The sequence below is a fragment of the Oryza glaberrima genome, chromosome 12, assembly GCF_000147395.1.
Source record: "Oryza glaberrima chromosome 12, OglaRS2, whole genome shotgun sequence".
Classification (NCBI taxonomy): Eukaryota; Viridiplantae; Streptophyta; class Magnoliopsida; order Poales; family Poaceae; genus Oryza; species Oryza glaberrima.
The window spans coordinates 1385136-1407793 of NC_068337.1; the positions used below are offsets into that span (position 1 = coordinate 1385136).

At 38.9% G+C, this 22658-nt stretch overlaps 1 protein-coding gene, 1 long non-coding RNA gene and 1 pseudogene across 2 annotated transcripts; 2 read left to right on the top strand and 1 right to left on the bottom strand.

Annotated features, from left to right (window-relative positions):
• Positions 1–1018: 1018 nt before the first annotated feature.
• Positions 1019–22645, top strand: LOC127757987 (uncharacterized; annotated as a pseudogene).
• LOC127757990 (uncharacterized) lies at positions 2862–4852 on the top strand. Its single transcript, XR_008013569.1, has 3 exons — positions 2862–3087; positions 4188–4216; positions 4491–4852. It is a non-coding gene; the product is annotated as an uncharacterized LOC127757990 (long non-coding RNA).
• Positions 20144–21142, bottom strand: LOC127757989 (NEDD8-specific protease 1-like). Its single transcript, XM_052283582.1, is given in 3 exon segments — positions 20144–20483; positions 20485–20563; positions 20857–21142. Coding segments are annotated over 3 exon segments (705 nt in total).
• Positions 22646–22658: the final 13 nt, after the last annotated feature.

Here is a 22658-nt window from a genome sequence, read left to right on the forward strand (position 1 = left end):
CAAGAGAGCATGCAGCTGGGCGCGAACCACAGCCACATCCACGCCGAGGTGCGCCGCCGTTGGACACGGGCTCCCGCGATCATGGCCTGCGCTATCTGACCACACCGTTTCTTGTTCCACCTGCAGGAATAGCTGCCCGTTGTGGTCGAGAACGGCGCGGCGGCGGCGAGGAACGGCAGCGAGCCGCGGCTGTTGGTCGACCTGGAGCGCCTGGGCGGCGGACTCAATGGCGCTGGCGTTGGACTCCTTAGCGGTGCCGGTGGGCGGCCTCCATGGCGGCGGCGTCGGACTCGCCGGCGGAGGCCACCATGGCGGCGTCGGACCTGGCAGACGAAACGACTACGAGGGCAGCCGAACAGATCGTGTAGGCCAGCGTGGGATTTGGAGGGGGGGTTTGCAAAACTATGATTTACCTTTGCTAATGGTGGGGGGTTTAAGTGCAAAATGAGCCCACTTCTAAAGGGAGCCATCAGATGAGAATCGTGTGGCCTTGATTCATACTAGTTTCTAAGTTTGGACAGGTGGTCTGGTTTCCACCCGATATGCTCCCGACAAGAAAAGGGAGAGGATTGGTTCGGCATATGGACTGATCCCCTCCCCGAGTTTGTAACTCGCCTGGTAGCTCGTGACATCACTGAGCCAACCGTGAAATAAAGTTGGGAACCTGAATATCAAAAAAAAAAAAAAGAAAAAGAAAGGGGGGAGGAGGCCGGAGGTTAGGGATGAAACTTCATCTTTTATGGGCCTAGATGGGCCTCAATGGAAAATGGTCGTACGGCCCATATCCAGGCCCAGAAAGCAGCCCATATCCTATTCTCTCTATTTTCTACTGCTATCTGAGAGGATAAGAATAGTTTTTTTATTTCAAATCTACTACTAATATGAATCGGTTTCGGATTTGTTGCCGCGAAAATCAAAATAAAACCGAAGGGTGGAGGAGGGAGAAGATGAAGCTAACGAGAGAGATCGAAGTCGAAGGGAGAGAGGCTGAGGCCGGGTTGAATCGCAAGGAGATTTTATGGCGAAGCGGCGGGCAGAGTCCGAGCTTGAGCTGGTGGAGGCGGAAGCGGAGGCGGAGGCGGAGGCGGAGAAGAATGGGAGGCGAGCAGCAGGTAGTCAGGACGGGGTGAATCGCGCGTTGATCCTCGAGTGCAGCAAACATAGCGATGGATCGATCTACAGCGGCGACAATTTTTGGCACAGGTTTTACAAGGTCGCCGATACCCGAGAAAGTAAGTTTTAACTTCTTGCAAACCCTAGCTTTTTCCCCTCTCCACCATGCATCACCTACCATCTTCTCATCTCCTTAATTAGTTCCCTTTCAATTTAAATTTAACTTTGCGTCATCTACAATCCTCTCATCTGCCCTTAATTAGTTCCCTTTCAATTTAGCTTCACTTGGTAGCACCTCAGATCGATGCTATTCAATTCATGCTCTTTTAACTTCAATTTTATACTATATTGCTGTGTCACCTAATTTGTTCCCCAGGAGGCGGGCAACCTCTTGGGTGCAATCAAAGAAGAGGTCGCAATCTAGAAGGAAGCAGGAGTCTTTAAAGAATAGAGATGCAATCCCTTTTATTTTGGTTTTGGAAGGGCGCTCCGGCATACTCCATTCAGTTTCGACATCTTCTTGTCGGAATTCTAAACTTGTAAATTTGTACATCGTAAGGAAATTTGGACTGAGGGGTCTTTGGTCAGCACGGCAAAATAATGATAATAATAAAAAATCTAATTTGTTCCTGTGTATGCTCAGTACTATGGAACTGATGTCAAATTAAACCCTTTTTTTCATAACATATCTGTCTAGCTTGATGTCAAATTTAGACCTTTCATAACATAATCTAGTTCTAAGTAACACTAGATATTCCTTAAGTACTACTTCAAAAAACTCTTAAAGGCACCATCTAGGATATGGTATATCTTGCTTTGGGTCCATGATAGTGCGGAGTTTGCTGTTTTAAACCTTATTTGTATCTATTTGTTTCTTTCCTGCTCATTTCAATATTGGGGTTAACAATCTAACTTATTATCATCCACTGACGTGTATGGCTGTTCAGCTCGTATGGAGGCAATGATGCTGTCAAACCCAACCAATTGCCGGCCACACATGTGGGCTTGCAAGGCGCACAGTGTGCAATTCATGATGCAGATATTCTCGCTCAAGCTATCCAATATCACTGCAGCTGTTGATGGCCCAGTTCACTTGTATGGATACTTTTGCTGTCCGGGATCATTTGGACCCGCTACGCAACTACATCTTCAACCGCACCAGGGATGACCCTTTCATCATGGGGCAAGACAATGGCGTTGATTCGGATAATTCATTGATACCAATGTCAGGCCCCAAGAGAGGCATTGGAAACCAAGTTCGTGTGCTTATCGAGTTCGACATGAAGATCAAGAACGGAGAGACACAAGACGATGATTTTCAGCTCATCGATGGTGCCATTATCTGCAGCGAATTCGTGCTTCCCGATAGAGTGTTTACGCAACGGATTGAGGGTGATTGTGGTGCGGTCGACATTAGTCGAGCCCTTTTTCATGAAGCAGTGGAGGCCACAATACAAGTTAGCATATCACAAGTGCATGTCAATGGCTTCAGCTTATCTTTATGTTCCTTTATCGGTCAAATTCCTGAAAAGATTCGGCTCTTTGATGGTGTCATTTCCAAGCCATCTCTAATAACGAATTCCATGCACTTTCCCGGCCGGAGGCCAACGCCACGTGGCGCGGCAGGATTCGGGGATACTCCCCTGCGGGAGTATATCTAATCTACTCCCACGCGTGAGTAAAAAAAAAAAACGCCGGTTGCCTTCTCTCTGGAAAGGTCGCGCCTCTTCCGCTCCCCATCTCTTCTCCTCCGAATAAATCGCCCTCTTCCTCTTCCGATATCTTTCTCTCCCCAAAAAAAATGCAAACATCGCCCTCGCTATTCTCTTCCAAAAATCGCCGCCATCATTGTGCATCGCCGTCACTACCTCCACTCCCATCGACGCCGCCATCCCAATCCACTGCCATCGCTGATTAAGTTCATCCACCATCCGCATCCACTTCCATCCCCACCTCCACGACATCAACTTCGAGGTAAGCTAAATACTTGGTAATCTCCTGATTTTTTTTGATTCGTACGATTTCAGATCAGTCGGTAGATTGATCAACAGTTTGGGTGGATGCCCTGAAATTGGGTTGATCGGGTTCATGCGATTTGGCGATCAATTCCGTTTGCGTCTAATGATAAAAATTTTGGTAGTTTAATTTCAGATGGGTTTCATGCATGATGTTACATATGAATAGAGCCTGCAGATCGATTTCATGTATAGTTCCTAACTTATACACATGCATGCCATGGCTGGCGCCGCCGCCGACGGTGAGACGCCGACCGATCATGGCCTAAAGAGCTCATTGTTGTGCATCGCCACACGCACTGCCCGCACTGCGCTCGGCACGTCGGCGGCGACGACCCGGGCCCAATCAACCACCCGCCGCCGGAAGTTGTCCTCGTTGCCAGCCACGCATTGGTCTTCACTAGTGGCTGCAGCGACGACGACGACGAGTCTAGCCTCCTCACGTGCCATCCTATGATTTTATCAACAAAAAATATTTTCTGCACTCTATGCTGCATGTCATAGGAATTGCATGTTCTGTCATTGCCCTATGCTCCTGTTGCCTCCTTCTCATGTGCCGTAGTATGATTTTATCTTCAAAAAATGTTTTCTGCATTATATGCTACACGTCATATAAATTGCACATTCTGTTATTGCCCTCTGCTGTTGTTGCCACCTGGGCATATGACTCTAAGACAATAAAGATTAAAAGTATATGTAAATCATATATATGTTTCAAGTAATGCTAATTTTCTATACGTATATAAACTATAATCTGTAATACTAATCTTTAAAAGGTGTGTACTTTTGCGCCATGTATGATATGTATTATATTCATTTTTTAATTAAGTTGCTGGATTGTTTCTAATAAAAAATCACTCTTAAGGCCCTAACATCAATAAACTTCAAATACGAATCTCTTTAAAATTTGGGATTTCATCATGTACAGCAACATAACTCAATTTATAGTTGCGTAACTAACCTTAAAAGCTGCCTGCACCTGCTATAAATCAATGAACAAGCTAGTATTGTTTTATAGTCTTTTAATTGATCTTAATATTTCGTATTTCAAAATTGCAGCCCGCTGATATCAAAGAAGAATGGCTCTGGTACATGCTTACTCTTTCCTAGCCTAAAACACGCCATTTATCTTTCAATTTTAACATGAGTACTACTTATTTATTCACTGCTAACAAATAGCATGAGTTATTGCAAATTATCTGTCGTTTACAATTAATTGTATGTATGTATGCTGAAAATCAACTTATATATGCATGAATTAGCCCTTCAATCTGATTGAATAAGGATTTTGCTTTCAGATTTATATTGTTTTTGTTATTTTTTATAATAAACAATAATATTAATAAAATGCTTATTTGACAGGCAGAGAAAAAAATAAAGGACAAGGAGAAGACGATAAATAGGAGTCACTGAACAAGGAAAGTACAAAAAGGTAAATACAATAACATAGCAATATATATACACATACATATACATCTCTTGTAGTGGATTTACTAATGAACAAAAATCATATTATGTTGGATGTGTTGAGTATTTATATAAATGCCAGTTAATCAGATCAGCTTCATTGATCTACTTCAAGGTGCGTTGCGATACAGAACTACTAGCTCTACAAGCCTATTGCAAAAGCTCCACAAATGCACTAAATTTTAGTATAGGAAACTAATCAAAAATAATAACGAACAATTATACTAGATTATGTCAATAGAATAGCTGTATTTGTTCTCCCCTATTTGTACAAACAATGAATGTACTTTCTTTTAATCCTTTTTGTAATGAATAATAAAATATTGTATTGAGTTAACTTATATCTTTCATTATTCGTGTGTAATTTTGTGGCTATAATTTTCTGACTTTGATTGATATATTTTCATCTTTTAGTCCGAAGTGTTCGATGAATAAATATTGTATAAATTTAGCTAATATCTTTTATTATTTATATGTAATTTTTTGGTCATATTTTTCTGACTTTGATTGATATATTTTCATCTTATAATGTGAAGCGTTCATTAAAGATGCCATCAAAAAGAAAGCACAGTCAAGAAAATAATGTTACAAAATATGACAAATCAGATTGCAAGAAGAGAAGACATATCAGATTACAAATAATAAGAGAGAAAAAAAGAAAAAGAGAAGAAGAGAGAAATACTATAAATGATAATAATAAAAAGTATAGGATATATGAAGAAAAAGAATCCCAAATAGTGGTAAAATTGATTTATTTGAAACTGGAAAAAATACAGATGAAGATTCATGTTATGAGGAAAGTATGTATTTACAAACAAAAATACCAAAAGCCATAAAAAATAAAAGAAAAAAACAGTATTGTGCAAAGCGTTTACAAAACATTGCAAAAAAGAAATGCCTAGAGATAGACCGTAGATACTCATATTTATCATCCTCACATGGTATGGTGTCCTTTACCCCAGAATACATTCAATATCTAAAACAATCATATGATAATATATCATATATAGGTATGCCCGAGTATAAATGTAAACATTGCGATGCTATATTTTGGTTTTTAGAAAGAAATAAAAGGGAAACGAAAAAAAGGAAAAGTGAAATCATATATTCAAACTGCTGTAAAAATGGTAAGATTAAAATACCACCATTCAAAAATCCACCACCAACACTTGCTAGATTACTAAGTAACAAAGATATTCTATCAAAACATTTTATGCAAAAGATTAGACAATATAATAGCTTATTTGCGTTTACTTCAATGGGCGGTACAATAGATAAAAATATAAATAATGGTGATGGGCCATATGTGTTTCGTGTAAATGGACAAATACATCATAGAATTGGATGTCTCCTACCTAAACCTGATAAAATTCCAAAATTCGCAGAATTATATGTTTTTGATACAAAAAATGAAATAGAAAATAGAATACGAGCATTAAGTAAAGAAGAAATAGAAAATATAGATATTAATCCTTACATAGCTAACGAACTAAAAAAGATGCTTGATGAATATAATCCATTAGTAAAAACATTTCGCTATGCTCGAGACCTATTTGAAGAACATAAAGGTGTTGATTTTAGTATTCGAATCATAGGGGCAGGTAAAGGCGATCCAATACAGTTTGAAATGCCACATGCAGAAGAATTAGCAATTTTAATAGTTGGAGAATTAAGTCTAGAAAATCATAGAAGAGATATAATTATTCAAAATAAAAATGAACGATTACAGCGCATATCAATATTTCATCCAGCATACATGGCTCTACAGTACCCTCTATTATTTCCTTATGGAGAAAGAGGATTTCAACTTGGCATTCCATATTATAATAATAGTACAACCAAACAGAAAAACAAAGTGAGATCAACCGTTACAATACATGAATATTATAAATATCATATGCATTATCGACCAAATCAACCAAACCCGTATTTATGTTATGGTAGATTATCAAAACAAGCCATTGTTGATGCACGTGCCATGGAAGATGAAGATAGACTAATGTTTATTGCTAGAAATCAAAATAAAATAAGAGTAGAACATTTACAAGGAATATTCGATGCTGTACAAAAAGGTCTAACAGAAGGAAATCAAATAGGAAAAAGAATATTATTACCATCAAGCCATGTTGGCTCTAAACGATATACAATGCAAAACTATTATGATGGTATAGCAATATGTCGTGTATATGGGCCTCCACATTTATTTATAACATTTACATGTAATCCTAGATGGCCTGAGATTATTATGCAAATATCAGAAAACGAACAACCAAATGATAGACCTGATATTATAGTACGAGTATTTCATATAAAGCTAGAACAATTATTAGAAGATATACAATCAGGATCAATATTTGGACCTATAAAAGCCATATTATATTCAATAGAGTTCCAAAAAAGAGGGTTACCACACGTACATATTTTAGTCTGGTTAGACAAAAAGTCAAGTGAAATAACAATCGAAATGATAGATAAATGGATATCAGCAGAAATACCAGACCCTAGAGAAGATCCTCTAGGATATGTCCTCATATCAGAGCATATGATGCATGGACCATGTGGAGAAAAAAATGAAAATTGTCCATGCATGAAAAAAAGGCAAATGTTCAAAGTTTTACCCTAAAGAATTTAATGATCAGACTAACTTTACTGAAAATGGATTTGTGCAATATAGACGTAGAGATACTAATATATACATACGTAGAGATAACCATAACTTGGACAATAAGTGGGTTGTTCCACATAATCTATTACTGCTAAAAAGATTTCAAGCCCATATAAACGTTGAATTTGTCAATCAAAGTAGATTACTAAAATATTTATGTAAATATGTTAATAAAGGGTTAGATACAGCTAAAATAATTTTCCAACGTATTAAGCAAGGAATAAATCAACTTGAAAATCAACAAAATGAAGAAATAGATGAAATAGAAGAATACTTAGAATGTAGATACATTTGTGATCAATCTGCATTGTGGAGATTATTAGGATATGAAATACATTATCACTGGCCACCGGTTGAAAGAATGCCTGTTCATCTTTCCTTAATGAATATTGTCAAGATAACTAAAGATACAGATCTACAAAAATATATCAAAAACCCAAACAATCAAAAGACTATGCTTACGGAATGGTTTGTAGCAAATCAATTATATGATGAAGCAAGAAACTTAACATATTGTGAATTTCCACAACAATGGAGATGGGATAAAACAGAAAAAAAATGGATCAAACGGCAATATGGTTTTAAAATAGGTCATTTATATTACGTTAAACCAACTGAAGGAGAACGTTTTTACCTACGTATGTTATTAATGATAGTTAAAGGAGCAAAAAACTATGAAGATATTAGGACATACAATAGTATTACATATAAAACTTTCAAAGAAGCCTGTGCAGCACGTGGATTATTAGTTGATGATAATGAATGGTATAAAACATTTGATGAAGCGGCAAGTTGGGCTACATCCTCGCAACTACGTTCTTTATTTATAATCATGTTGTTATATTGTAGCTTGGAAGATGAAATGAAATTTTTTGAAAATAATTGGGTAAAAATGGTAGATGATATAAAATTTCAACTAATATCAAAATATCATCCAATTAAATATGATCTAACTGATATAGATTTAAAAGATATTTTGCTTGAAGATTTAGAAAATTTATTATCTAAAAATGGTATAAGTATAGATAAATTTAATCTTCCTCGAATGACAGAAAGATACAAATTAGATCCAACAAATAGCCTAATTCAAGATGAATTAAACTATAATGCAACCTATTTAGAGGAAGAAGCTAATAAATTGTACTCAAAATTAAATATTGACCAACAAAAGGCATTCCATCTTATAGTTAATAGCGTACTGAATAATGAGAGTAATTTTTTCTTTTTATGTGGCCACGGAGGAACTGGTAAAACATTTTTATGGCATACTATTGTATCATTTCTAAGAGCTCGAAAAAAAATTGTTCTAACAGTAGCATCATCTGGAGTAGCATCATTACTGCTTCCAAATGGTCGAACAGCCCATTCAAGATTCAAAATCCCAATTGATATAGATGAATTATCACTATGCGACATTAAACGTGGAACCAAATTAGCTGAACTACTAATTGAAACTTCTCTTATAATATGGGATGAAGCATTAATGACAAATCGCCATTGTTTTGAAGCTCTTGATAGATCACTAAGAGATATACTATCAGAAAAATATATTGATGCTATGGATAAACCATTTGGAGGAAAGGTTGTCGTACTAGGAGGAGACCCTAAACAAATCTTGCCAGTTATTGAAAATGCATCAAAAGCAGAAATTATTAATGCATCGATTGTTAGGTCATATCTTTGGGGATATGTCAAAAAAATATATTTATTTCAAAATGTGGACCCCCGTTTCTATAACAGGAATCATTCGTGTAAACAGTACCATTTCCCTGGATCAAGTAGTCTGGTACACACGAGTTCATAGCTGAAATACCAAAAGCACATACACGAGAGTCTAGTGCTAATTATTACATCATAAGCCCGCAGGCATTCTCTTAAATCATCGAACCGAGCGGTCCGGAATACATCCAAAAGCAGAAATAGATGAGGCAGCGGAATTCAGGCAGCGGCATGCCATTGCCACAGGCAACGACCGTAACTAAGACCTACTGAGCGCCATCGTCTTCTTCTCCCTCCTGGTAGTAGGCATAGGGATCCTCCGAAGCTTCATCTCCCGCTTCTGATTAATTTTATATTTGCAAGGGTGAGTACCAACCGTACTCAGCAAGCCACCACAGCAAGAAATGCACATGATAGGGGTATTCAAAGGATAGCTATGGTTCCTTTGCGCAAAGCCAGTTTTGTAATTCTTTTCGCAAGCCTAAGACCTAGCACAGACTAATCAAATTTTAGTACCAGTGTTCATATTAAACAATGACGGTTCTGTCCACCATCCATTGTGATCCCAAGGATAGCTTCCCGCCATCGAGTCGTTATGGTTTTCTGAGGACGTCCACATTCCCACCTCTCAGGAAGTGGCTCCATCAGCATAAAAATCATCATGCAATATCCCATCCCACACAAGTTAAGAATTTAGAGTCTAGCCAAGTGTAATACATGTCCCGGTGCTCAATAACCGCGAGCACGGCTATTCGAATAGATTTGGTTTACTCACACTGCAGTGGATGTACACTTTACCCGCACTCCGCGACTGCCCAACACATGAGCCTCGTCCCAACACATGAGACGCGTCACGGCAAAGCTTTTCGATAACCTCGCATTGGCAGTACCCGCTCCATGAACTTAAATCCTCATGCACTCTAGGTGTCCATGTTTCTAGCAGTGAGAGGAGTTCTGGCGCTCCCGGGAAAGAGAAGTCTCACACACATATTAAATTATAGTTCAAATTAAGTTCTCTCTCTCACACACTCTTGGCAGTCCTACCAATGGCGACACCGATGTAGGGCACGCCTCTCGGCCCTACCTCAACGGCTGTCCCATCGTAGCGCACCTGCCTCACTCAGGGGTGAACCATCTATGCAGGGATACTGCCTCCGCTCGGCTATCTAATCCGCTAGGTCTATACCCATTCGAGAAGTACAGTTGTACGGGGGTCGTTTCATGCTTAACTTCATGGCTCGGTCCTTAATTGACCGGGGACGGTACTAGCCTTTTCCAGATACCACCCAAATCCTCCGTCCGCCCCAGTCGAAAATAGTTGTTTAGTTTTTTTTTTTCCTTTCACAAATCATGTTATCAATATCATGGCAATGTGGCGCTCATGTCTCCACATGCCGCATCTCAATTACCTTCCCAAAGGTAATTGCCCAAGCATATAGCATTTGATAAATATGAGTATGCATAATTCTAGAATAGCATTTCTAAGCAATTGTCATAATTGACTAGGGACTCATACGTAAACATGGTTACGAAGGAATAAGGGGTAAACAATAATCAAGGCATGGCATAATCACAAGTAGGATGTTCATCATTGCATGCAATTTTATTTGTAAACAAAATAATTTCGCAATTGGGATCAACATGTTCAAAGAATAGTGATGACTTGCCTTGCTCAAAGTCTTGCGGGTCTTGGCCTTCACTTGGATCCGCAGCTCCCTCGGGCTCTATAGTTACGTGCGAAAATTGATTTGAATTCGGTTAGAATTCAAATAAAAATCCCAAATAAATCCAAATGGAAGTCGAACGCGAAAGTCGATTCTTTTATATTAACTTTACTATTCGCGGACTAGGGCAAACCCAATTTCGATTTATATATCCTAAGCTATTTTGCGGGTGTAAATATTTGGTTAGCATAAGTTTTTGATTGAATCTACCCGAGTATTATATTCATATATTTGGTTAGAAATTTCTATTGCGAGCTAAACATCGGACGGAATCCTAAAATTATCTTATAATATTATACGATTTAATTTAGTCTATGACTAAATGATTAAATATACGTCTAAAATTCCTAGTGATTAAATCCGAATTTCTATCGTGAATCGATTTCTTATAGAGATTACCCAAATATAATTTATAATAGCCTATAAGAATTCATCTAATTAATTATATCTAAATTACTACCGCGAATTGATCATTTGTAGAGATCATTAAAAACAATCTACAATAATCTATATAATTCACCTAATTGTTTAGTTTTTAAATACATCTATGATTATAGCATTATTTTGCAAATACTATATTTTCGTTAATCCTATACTTAAATTCTAATATTTTTAAGTGTCCTAAATTTCTCCTAATTTTTCCTACTTATTTCCTTCTCTTTTCCCCCTTTTTTTCTTTTCCTTTTCTTTTCCTTTCTTTTTCTCTTCCTTCTTTTCTTTTCTTCTTCCTCCTCCCGGCTCCTCCCTGCCCCTCTCTCTCTCTCTCTCGACTCCCTGCTACCCGGGGCGGCGACGGCGACCGAGCAAGGGGAGGAGGCGGCGGCTTACCGACGGCGGTAGCGGCGACAGCGGCGCGACGACGGCACACGGCGCGGCGGCACGAAGGCGACGGTGCGGCGGCGCGAGGGCGGCGCGTCGGCGACGGCGGCGCAAGGCGGCGACGCACGGCGCGGCTGCTCCGGGGCGACGGCGCGGCGGCTGCGAAGGTGGCGGCGCGGCGGCACGACAACGGCGGCGTGTGGAGAAGGGGAAAAGGGAGAGGAAGGGGGAGATGGAGTGGGAAAAATGGGGAGAGGGTGGAGTTTTATAGGGGAGAGGAGGGGAAAGAAAGAGAAGGGAAGGGGCGACGCGACGGCGGCGCGGCGGCGCGGGGCGCGAGGCGGCGACGGAACGCGCGGCGACGGGACGTCGACGGCGGTGGCGACAGCGGCGGCGCGCGGCTCGGGGCGGGACGCGACGGGCGGCGACACGACGGCAGCGCGGCGCGACGGCGACGGGGCGAGACGACGGGCGAGCGGCGATGGAACGGGCGGGCGGCTCGGGGCGCGAGGCAGCACGGCATGTGGCAGCGGCGCGGGGCGCGGGGCGGCGGGCGCGCGGCGCGAGGCGACGGGACGGCGCGGCAGGGGTGGCGTGCGGTGCGAGGCGGCGATGGGACGCACGCGCGGCGCGAGGCGGGACGCGACGGCGACGGCGCGGCAACGGCGATGGGATGGCGACGGCGATATGCGGTGATGGTGACGGCGCGCGGCGGCAGGCGACGATGGCGACGGCGTGCGGCGGCTCAAGGCGCGAGGCGGCGGCACGGAGCTCGAGGCCGACAGCGACGCGGCGGTGACGATGGCGACGGCGGCGCGGCGGGCGAGTAGCGCGCGGGCGAGCAGCGCGAGCGGCAGGGGAGGGGTTAGGGCTAGGGACGCGATCGAACACCTAGGGGGTAATGAATAGTGACTTTTCCTATTTATCCCGATTTTAGTGTATTTCCCATATAAATTTGATTCCACAATTCCTAATTTTTGCATATAGGAAGTTTAATCAATATTTGTGTTATTTTAACTAATGAATCCACCCTAGATTAATATTACTCATATTTTATTTTTATATAATTTATTTGAATTTTTAATTAGGGTTAATTCTTATTCCATCGTATTTAAATTTAATTGATCCAAATATGGTCGCGATAATATTTTATTTATTCCTATCCACACCTAATCTTTATTTTAATTTATATTTATTTTACCAATTTGTTTTTTTAAGGTTTATTCCTAATTAACTATTCTTTACTCACGATTAATAAACTTCGAGATCAAATCCAAATAAAATAGGCGAATAAGATCGGCATGATGCAATTAATTTAAAAAGTTTTTGAAAATCCGTATTTTTAGAGTTTAGATTTTTGTCGGTCGAATTTTCAGGGTGTTACACAAAATATGCGCTTACAAACTATGAAATCTGATAGTTTAGAGTACGAGGAAGTCAAAGACTTCAGTAATTGGATTTTAGATATAGGAAATGGTAATACACATACTAAAGAAAGTATTACTGAATATGAAAATATGAAGATCCGGATACAACTATTATACAAATACCAGATGATTTATTAATAAATTCAGGGGAAAGCAAATTAGAAGAATTAGTCAAATTTACATATCCAGATTTCAAGAGCAATTTCTGTAATCCTAAATATTTAAAAGATAGAGCAATTCTAGCTACAACCAATGAGATTGTAGATGAAGTTAATAACTACATACTTACTTTAGTACCAAATCCGGACAGAGAATACTTTAGTGCCGACACAATATCTCAATGTACTGATATAGCCAATGATGCTGACATATTATATCCTGTTGAATATTTAAATTCCTTGAATGCAAATAATTTTCCAACCCATATACTGAAGCTCAAAGTTGGAGTTCCTATAATGTTATTAAGAAATCTAAACCAAAATTTAGGATTATGTAATGGAACAAGATTGATAATAACAAATTTAGGAAACAATGTTATAGAAGCTATGATAATAACAGGAACTCATATCGGGGAAATAGCATATATACCAAGAATAAATTTAACAACTCGAGGAAACCAATGGCCATTTACTCTATGTCGACGACAATTCCCTATTAAAGTGTGTTATTCTATGACTATAAATAAAAGCCAGGGACAAACTCTATGTAATGTTGGTTTATATCTTAAAAAACCAGTATTTACACATGGTCAATTGTATGTTGCTGTTTCGCGAGTTAGTAACAGAAAAGGCTTAAAAATTTTAATAGAAGATGAAAATGGAACATGCGGAAAAAAGACAAAAAATATAGTATACAAAGAAATTATAAGTACATTTACTTCTTGAATTTATCACATGTATATTATTGATGTTTTCCATTAATTTTATTTGCAGATGAGTATTACTCCAGTTGCAGATCTTCGTCCAGGGCCATTAGACTACATAATATGTGTTCGAATATCAAGGATGTGGGAATTTAGAGGAAATAATGAAGAAGATAACATCAAACATTTAGATCTGGTTTTAATTGACCAGAAGGTAATATTATAGAGCAAAGTTAATTATTGTTATAAACTTACTGTTATACCTTTACAGCATTAAAATCATTACTACAATGCAGGGCAATAGTATCTATGCTGAGATTCCCCCTGATGCTATATCATCACTGAAGCCATATTTAGCTGAAGGAAAGATTGTCTACATTAGCAAGATAACAATCACCCGTGCTAAACCCAGCTTAGAGCTGTTGACAATCAGTATATGATCAAATTTAACAAAAGAAGTTGTATTGCTGAAGCCAAAGATCAACCAATGGAGTTTCCAAAGTACACATTTTCCTTGGTGCCATTTGACAAACTACATGAGTTTACAAAGAGGACCGATCGTTTTCTAGGTACTAATTTCCTTTGCACAATACTATAATATTACATAGATAATATTTTAACAAAATATTTTCTCCCTTTCTCTGCAGATGTTATTGGAAAAATTATTGCTGTTTCGAATGAAGCGATGATATATACAAGTTCATTAGATTTCAGGATGAAAAGAATAGTGAAACTTCAAGATTTAAGGTAATCTAAACCAATGTAGCACTTCTTATCACTTAGAAACATTATAATATCTGATATGCTTGTATCTAATACAAATAGTCCGTATATCTATTATTTTAGTCAAGGGAATCTCTAATAACGAATTACCGTCATATTGTTCTATTGTTTTTGCAAGGGGAAATGTTGTTGACCTCTCACTGGCAGGGAAAAGAGCAACTGAGTTTGATGGAGAGACAATACTAGAAGTTGGTCAAAATAACCATATAATAGCAATATTTGTTGGTACTTCAATGAAAATCCTTAAACAAAGATATGAATTTTTAAGTGGAACAGCCGCTTGTCGCTGGTATATCAATGAAAACGACATCCCTGAAATCAAGATGTTTCAGAAAAGGTAAATACAGTATACATGTCATATATCTGTTTTACTTTTCCAAATTTCCTATTTCTAATATCTTACATATATAGCCTTCCACTGCATGCTGAGCCCATTCAAAAACTGTACCTGCCAAGTGATGATATGCATCAAAATATTGAAGAGAAGACGCTTGCACAATTAAAGGAAATTGATCCTTTCATTCACAAGGTTAGTCTTATCTAAACAAACATGCTGTTACATTTTTTTAAATAAAACTGCACCTTATTATTCTCTGTCTATACTTCTATACAAGATAATAAATACCAATGCACTGTTACTTTAATTGGAATTGAAGAAAAGAAAGGTTGGTGCTATCAAGCTTGCAAAATATGCAGCAGCAAGATGATATTGGATGGAAGTATATTAAAATGCAAGAAAGAAAAGTGTCCATGCAGGCAGTACGACTACAAGTAAGTAGAATCCTACATTACTAGTTATTCTAACAAATGCAATTATTCAGGAATAAGATTTTCAAATATATCTCACTTTCACAGGTATAAAATATCCTTTATTGCAAATGATGGGACAGCTAGCCTTCAACTTATGTTCTTTGAAAAGAAAGGTGCCGAGCTTATTGGTAGGAGTGCAGAAACTATGAAGAAGCAGTATAACATCAATGAAACACCTCCAGAAATAAAAGCATGCATCGGGCATAGGTTCACATTCATAGTGAAGGTTTTACCAAATATAACTATCAATACTGACGAACCTTCATTTGAAGTACTCGCAATCAAAGAAAGATTTGGGAAGCAACCATTCAGCGAAAACTTCAAGGCAGTTGAAAATCTTCCAATCACTTCAATATCAACTCTAGAAATAGAAAGTCTACCTCCATTGGTGCCTATATTATCCAAGAAAACAGAGCATGAGGTAAAAACTATCACTATATCTTTTACATATTACTGTTAGTATTGCATAATATTTAATACTTTTTTTAATGTAGAGTTCATCTTCACAAATCGGGTCACATCAAGATATTCAGAGTATGGAAGTTGAGCCATATCATTTTGATACAACCAACATATCAAGCAAAAGACCCTATGAAGATCCAAACAGCGATAATCAGGTATAGAACTGCATATATCATTTCCAATGCTCTTTGCTTCTCTACTGTACTGGTATTATAATAGCACATCTCTTAAAATAAAATACAGCAGTAAGATTTGTGTTTGCGCATAGATGGAAGTTGCAGTGCACAGTTCAAAGTGTTACTAGGCTATGCCTCATAATTTAAGGATTCTTTTTAGAAAGTACCATCTCAAAAGCATGCACCTTGTATAAGGCAATTCACAAATTTCAAGATTCTATAATTTGGACTGCCAATAGCTAAATTTTGTTCCCCTGTTTCAAATATTTATTTATATTAATATTAAATTATGTAAGACTGGTACGGTATGCTTGAATAGACAATTTTCCTTTTCGTCGACACATATCAAGGCTCAATTCCTTTTCATATTACTATTCTTAGCTCATCTAAAATAGACTTAGGTAGAGAAGTTTGAATTAACTTGATAAAAACTACAGAAGTTTGATGTCGTATATGCTCCATCATCTCAAATTTATTATTGGACTGTCTGAAATATCTTGCTTTGTTCCAAGCTTCATATAATTTAAAAAAATAAGTTATTATTATAGCCCAAACTATAACCAAAACAGCCCATAAATACAACACCTATATCGATATGACGTGCGCTCTATACCAGGATCGGATATATTTTGTTCCCAAAATGGACGCAGGATTGCTCAGATGAATCCGATGGATGAGGATGAGAATGACTGGGTTGTGGTTTTATCGAGTTGGCATGGCGACAGACAATTTCTATGAAATGATCTGCAATTCATTACTAGTGGCTTAAGTGGTCACATTTGTTCTTCTTTTCCATTCATGAAAATAAGTATTTGTTTTCTCTTGGTCTTAAAAAATGCCTATAGACACTACGATCAACTTATATATATGCATGTATGCAACTTTAGGATCACAGATTAGAGTATTTTAATTTCAATAACTATAACTTCTACTTATTTACCTAGATAAGAAATAAAAAAAAAGTTCCTTTCTACTCACTCTGCCATTATAATTGCAGGAAAGTGATGATGAAGACATGGATCGTCATCATTTAATTCAAACAAAGGGGAAAAAGAAGCGTTCTGCTTGATAACTTCTCTGTTTAAAGCTATCTTTTGCTATATGAATTATATAGACAGCATTAACTTTTGGCATATGCATGCATGGACAAAAGCAGCGTTCAGTACCTAGACTCATCCATCCTGGAAAAATGAAATGGAGCATTATCAAAAGCTCTGATCATTTAATCTCCTGAACTATCTATGCCTATGTAATAGACATTCTATGTGATAGACTTGACTAATAGAAGTCCTAAGATATATTTGCAAATTCCTCTAAAAAAAGAACATTTCAACAAATATGGATGTCATGTGATCCACAATGTCTAACGTTCAGTTCCCATAGACTATAAGAGCAGCTTAATTATTTCAGTATCTGTGCATATATAAATTTGCTGACAACATGTTGATGTATTTATAAGTGTTGAATGAGATAGCATCACTGGCTAGCATCCCAGCTAAGATGTTAAGGTATATACATACATTCAATATGCTCAATTTGAGCTGGCCCATCTACCGTTGCGCGCGGCAAAGCCGCGGGTATTTTCTAGTGTGACCTGAATAGGTTTGTAGTTGCTGTGGTGGAGAATACACCTTTGTTTTTAATCTTCAGGGCTGTTCATAGGGATGGCTCGGATTATGATATCCCTAAATACTGTCCATTGGTCTTCAAGGTTGATCAGGGGGATGGCTCGTATCGTGTCTCTGAATATTGTGCATTCAAAGCTAGAAGACATGGATATGACATGAAAGAGCTTAAACTTGGTGGCGCCCGTGTACTGTTGAAGGTGTCTTGGTCAACTTTGAAGTGATTTTGAATATTCCTGGGGTATACATAATCTATGCTAAGCAGAAATAGCGATATTTCTGTGTATTGACTAGTAGGCAAATGTTTGGGCCTTATGTTGAGTACATATTTATGTTTTTTATTTGTTGTAGAAGTTCGACAGGTGAAGGATGCCACACTCTTATCTGTAAGAAAGCAACGTTCTTATTTATTGCATATTAATGCAGATTAAATTTGGTATTGCTACCTGAATTTACCAAATGTTTTGGATGCAACTCTTGTGGAAAACAAATAAGAAATTCTCCTTTGTGTATGTTTCTAATGTTTAACTTACACCAGGGGCGAAGCTATAGCCATCTATCGGGGTCCACTGACCCCGACGATTTCTTGTGTACGTTTCTTACTCCACTTAATTTTACCGTGTATGACCCTGGTCGATAAAAACACTAAACCCCGGTAACCATGATTTGTTATAGCCTGATTAATTAGCAACTTGAAACGACACGTTTGAGATTAGCAAGCAACAAATAGGAATTAGCTAGCGCTAATGATTATACGTCAGCCCAAAGGCCCAATATACATTTTGGTAATCTTAGCAGTGAGTATTTGTGCATTTAATGTCTACTTTGTTTACATATTAATTATGTCCGTTTTTAATAATTTCTCCGTTTCAGGTTATAAGTCTTTCTACAATTGACCACATTCATATAGATATTAATGAATCTATGCATAATATGTAGATTCATTAATATCTATATAAATATGGGCAATGCTAGAAAGTCTTATACCCTAAAACGGAGGTAGTATAATTTATAGACATGTCCGTGCGTTGCAACAATCTCCTATGGGCCAATGGTTGCTCGTAGCATTATTTAATATATGGATTTTCATCCTCAAGGGGATATCCCCTTATTGTTTGCATGTCATCTAAATAGTTATAAAAAAATTGACAACATAGGTTGATAAGAAATATATCACTCTACAAACATGCAAAATCAAATTTGACTTCTACAAGTTACAACAAAAAAAATAAACTGAAAATAGTTATCGTACATTCGCATTTATATTTGTTATTTTTGTTTCAATTTGTAGAAGTTAAATTTTAACTTGCATATTTGTGGAGTGATATATTTCGTATTAATCTAGCTATTTAGATGAGATGAACGAAACGAGGGATATCCCTCGAGGGATGAAATTACTTTCCCCGTTATTTAGTTTTCTGTTGGGTCTGGTTTTTCCCAGTTTTTTTTCTTTCAGGGTGGATAATAAATTCTGTTTTTATGTAGTAGAGATAAAATAGGCAAGCAAAGTATTATGGAGCGATTCTTGAAACCCCCCCCCCCCCCCCCCCCCCGCTATTTTAGAAGATCTAACAATGTATCATACACTAAATTAGTATTGACCCCGTCGACCATTTATCCTGGCTTCGCCCCTGACTTACACAATATAAACTCTTGCAAGAGTGCTGAAGAGAAAATGGATCATCCATTAATTTGTTCCGTCATTGTGTCTGCATGTGAAATAGTGATGTTTATGTTAGGTATACTAATCTGCTTCTGGGGCGCGTTTTGTTGGGAAAATTGAAGATATGCTACTCCCCTGGAATCATTTTCAGGACGTCACTCCTTTAGCTTGACTTTGCTAAAATGGATCGTTTGCATGATATTAACAAATAATAGATGAATCTTCGGTGTAGAATCGCATTGATGAATAAAACTTTTTTTCCCATCTGTTTGTAATGATATTTTTTTCCTCTTAGTATTTTGGTCGGCCAAGTGTCTGAAGTCTGAACAGTTTGGCATCTTGTAACTAAACAAGTTCTACTCCTTAATACAAAGACGTGTGAACCTTTCGCATGTTACCTAAAACAAAAATGAGTCCACCAACAACATTACAAAAATGAGACCACCAATAGCATTACAGCAAGCAGATAATGAGCATGAGGGGGTGTAGAAAAGAAAAAAAAAAGGAATTTTTGAAAGCATTGCTTGATTACTGAATTACTGCCAGGACAACCGTTGAAGAAGCAAACCGCAGAAGCTGCAACTCCTGTCCAGCGGTTTACTAACAGGCAACAGACATCCAATCATCTTATGTTTACTGAAATAGTAAAGTGGTGAGGGATTGCCAATGCCAATCTGCCAGACAATAAAAACTGACAGGGACAGAGACTGGAGTTACTAGTTCAGCTCAGTTTACTGAACCAGCTAAGAGATTCTAGCAAGGCTAAGTCAGAGAGGAACTGTGTAATGAATGAGATAGCGCTATCTAATCAGTTTACTGTCTGCTGCTGCTGCTAGGCCAAGACGAGGAGGAGGAGGAGGAGGTTGTGTCTCCTTGCTTAATGAGCTCCAAGTTGATCTCTTGGGCCAAGTTGAGTCTCATGGCTGCGACGCTCTCAGCACTTACTTCATCCATCACCGACTCAAACCAGCAGGGCGCCGCTTCTTCTGTCCTTGGATGCTTCTTCCACCACCGGCAGATGGCCAGGGCAACTGCCAACAGGTAGACGCCGCAATCGTACCCATTGCTCTGCTGCGGTGTCGGGCCTGAGATGGGCGGTCCCTGCGGTGGCGCCGGGAGCAGCGGCCGGAGCGCGTCGGCGAGGCGGGTTGCCGCCGTCCATACTGTCGTGGTGGACGAAGCGACCGGTGATGTTGTCCAGCACAAGAAGACTCCAGTGTGACCCATCGTCGGCTGAGCTGTGATCCAAATTCATTTGCACTTAATAAAAGCCAGCTTCTGCTGTAGTGGAGCGGAGGCCCGTCGCCGGTAGGCTTGGTACGGATCATCATCTTTTTTAGGGTTCCACCATATATATACCTCTTGTAAGCCGCCGTGCGGCGACGTAACCTCACCTCAGATATAGTGAAGATATTTTGCTGGCTGGCGCCCGTGGGTTTTTCTCTCCTGTTTTGGGAGGGTTTTCCACGTTAAATCTCGTGTCTTCTGTGACTGATCTATTATTTTTTATCGTTTGTTCGTCTTACGCTTCCTAACATTGTCCAACCTCTCGCTGTTGTTCACCGGGAATAACACCATCCTGCGAGATGCCAGTAACAGTGCCTGGGCTGTATCAGCGACAGCCTCAGGCTCATAGTCTTGCAAGTTCGCCAGCAGAGAAGCCACGGATGGCGACACCAGGAGAAGGCTCTCATCACCCAACTTGGTTGTCATGTGCGCCATCACAAAGTTAATCACGCCATCTAATAGGAAGTTTGGGGCAGCAAGGCTCGCGACATCGGAGCTGAACAGAGTTGCGTCGCGGTGACTCATTACGCTCTTTCCTCTTGTCCTCGTTGTCGTCGTCGTCGGAGACTCATGCAGGGATTGTTTCTTCACAGTGAGGCCGAGGAACTGCAACTGATGTTCCACTGTATCACATTGCTGCTCCTGCAAAGTACAAAACCATGTATTAACAACCTAGTTAGTTTGATAAGTAATCAACCGACATGGAGATTAGTGAACTTTCCTCAGTATTAATCAAAGAGACAGAGATGGACTGCAATACATACACATAACAATAACAGTCTGCCTTTCTTCAAAAACAAAAACAGTCTGCAAGCGATCAAAAAGGACAAGTATTCGCATTACTCGCATTGCGCAAAAGAAGATAAATCCAAAATTTTGGCCTCTTACAATTCATTAGGCATGATGAATTTGTAGTTAAGTAAATACAAGTTACAAATACTATGGACTGTAAATTTGGAGTATAAGCACAGTAAGAAATTATGAATTAGGAGAAACATCCATTTCTCCTACACCATTCCATCTCTCTAAACTTCCAATGAAAGTGACAGTGACCTATTCTTGTGCCCTCTCTGTCAAACATGAGCAGACCTTCAAAATGACAAAGAGCAAACAAAAACACTAAGAGAAAGCAATGCGTTGACCTCTCAAATCCTCAGAAATCTCCAAACCGAGAAAACATTAGTCAATGTGAACAAACATTGGATATATGAGATGACTAAAGAAGTTGGGAATGGGGGAAGCAACTTAAGCAACAGACAATGATACATTTGCATGATTGCACGCACAACGAATTGCACACATGGGAGATTTAAGACCTAGTACAAATCTAAATGTGATCTAGAGTGTTTACGCAACGGATTGAGGGTGATTGTGGTGCGGTCGACATTAGTCGAGCCCTTTTCCACGAAGCAGTGGAGGCCACAATACAAGTTAGCATATCACAAGTGCATGACAATGGCTTCAGCTTATCTTTATATTCCTATATTGGTCAAATTCCTGAAAAGATTCGGCTCTTCGATGGTGTCATTTCCAAGCCATGTGACCTGAATAGGTTTGTAGTTGCTGTGGTGGAGAATACACCTTTGTTTTTAATCTTCAAGGCTGTTCATAGGGATGGCTCGGATTATGATATCCCTGAATACTGTCCATTGGTCTTCAAGGTTGATCAGGGAGATGGCTCGTATCGTGTCTATGAATATTGTCCATTCAAAGCTAGAAGACATGGATATGACATGAAAGAGCTTAAGCTTGGTGGCGCCCGTGTACTGCTGAAGGTGTCTTGGTCAACTTTGAAGTGATTTTGAAAATAATGATATTCCTGTGTGTTGGCTAGTTGTCAAATGTTTGACCCTATGTTCAGTACATATTTAATTTTTTTTATTTGTTTAACAGAATAACAGTCGAAGAATGCCACGCTCTCATCTGTAAGATATGGTTCTATAAACAGATGAAAAAAAATAGATTTATTCATCAATGCGATTCTACACCAAAGATTCATGTATTTTTTAGTATCATGCAAACAATCCATTTTAGCAAAGTC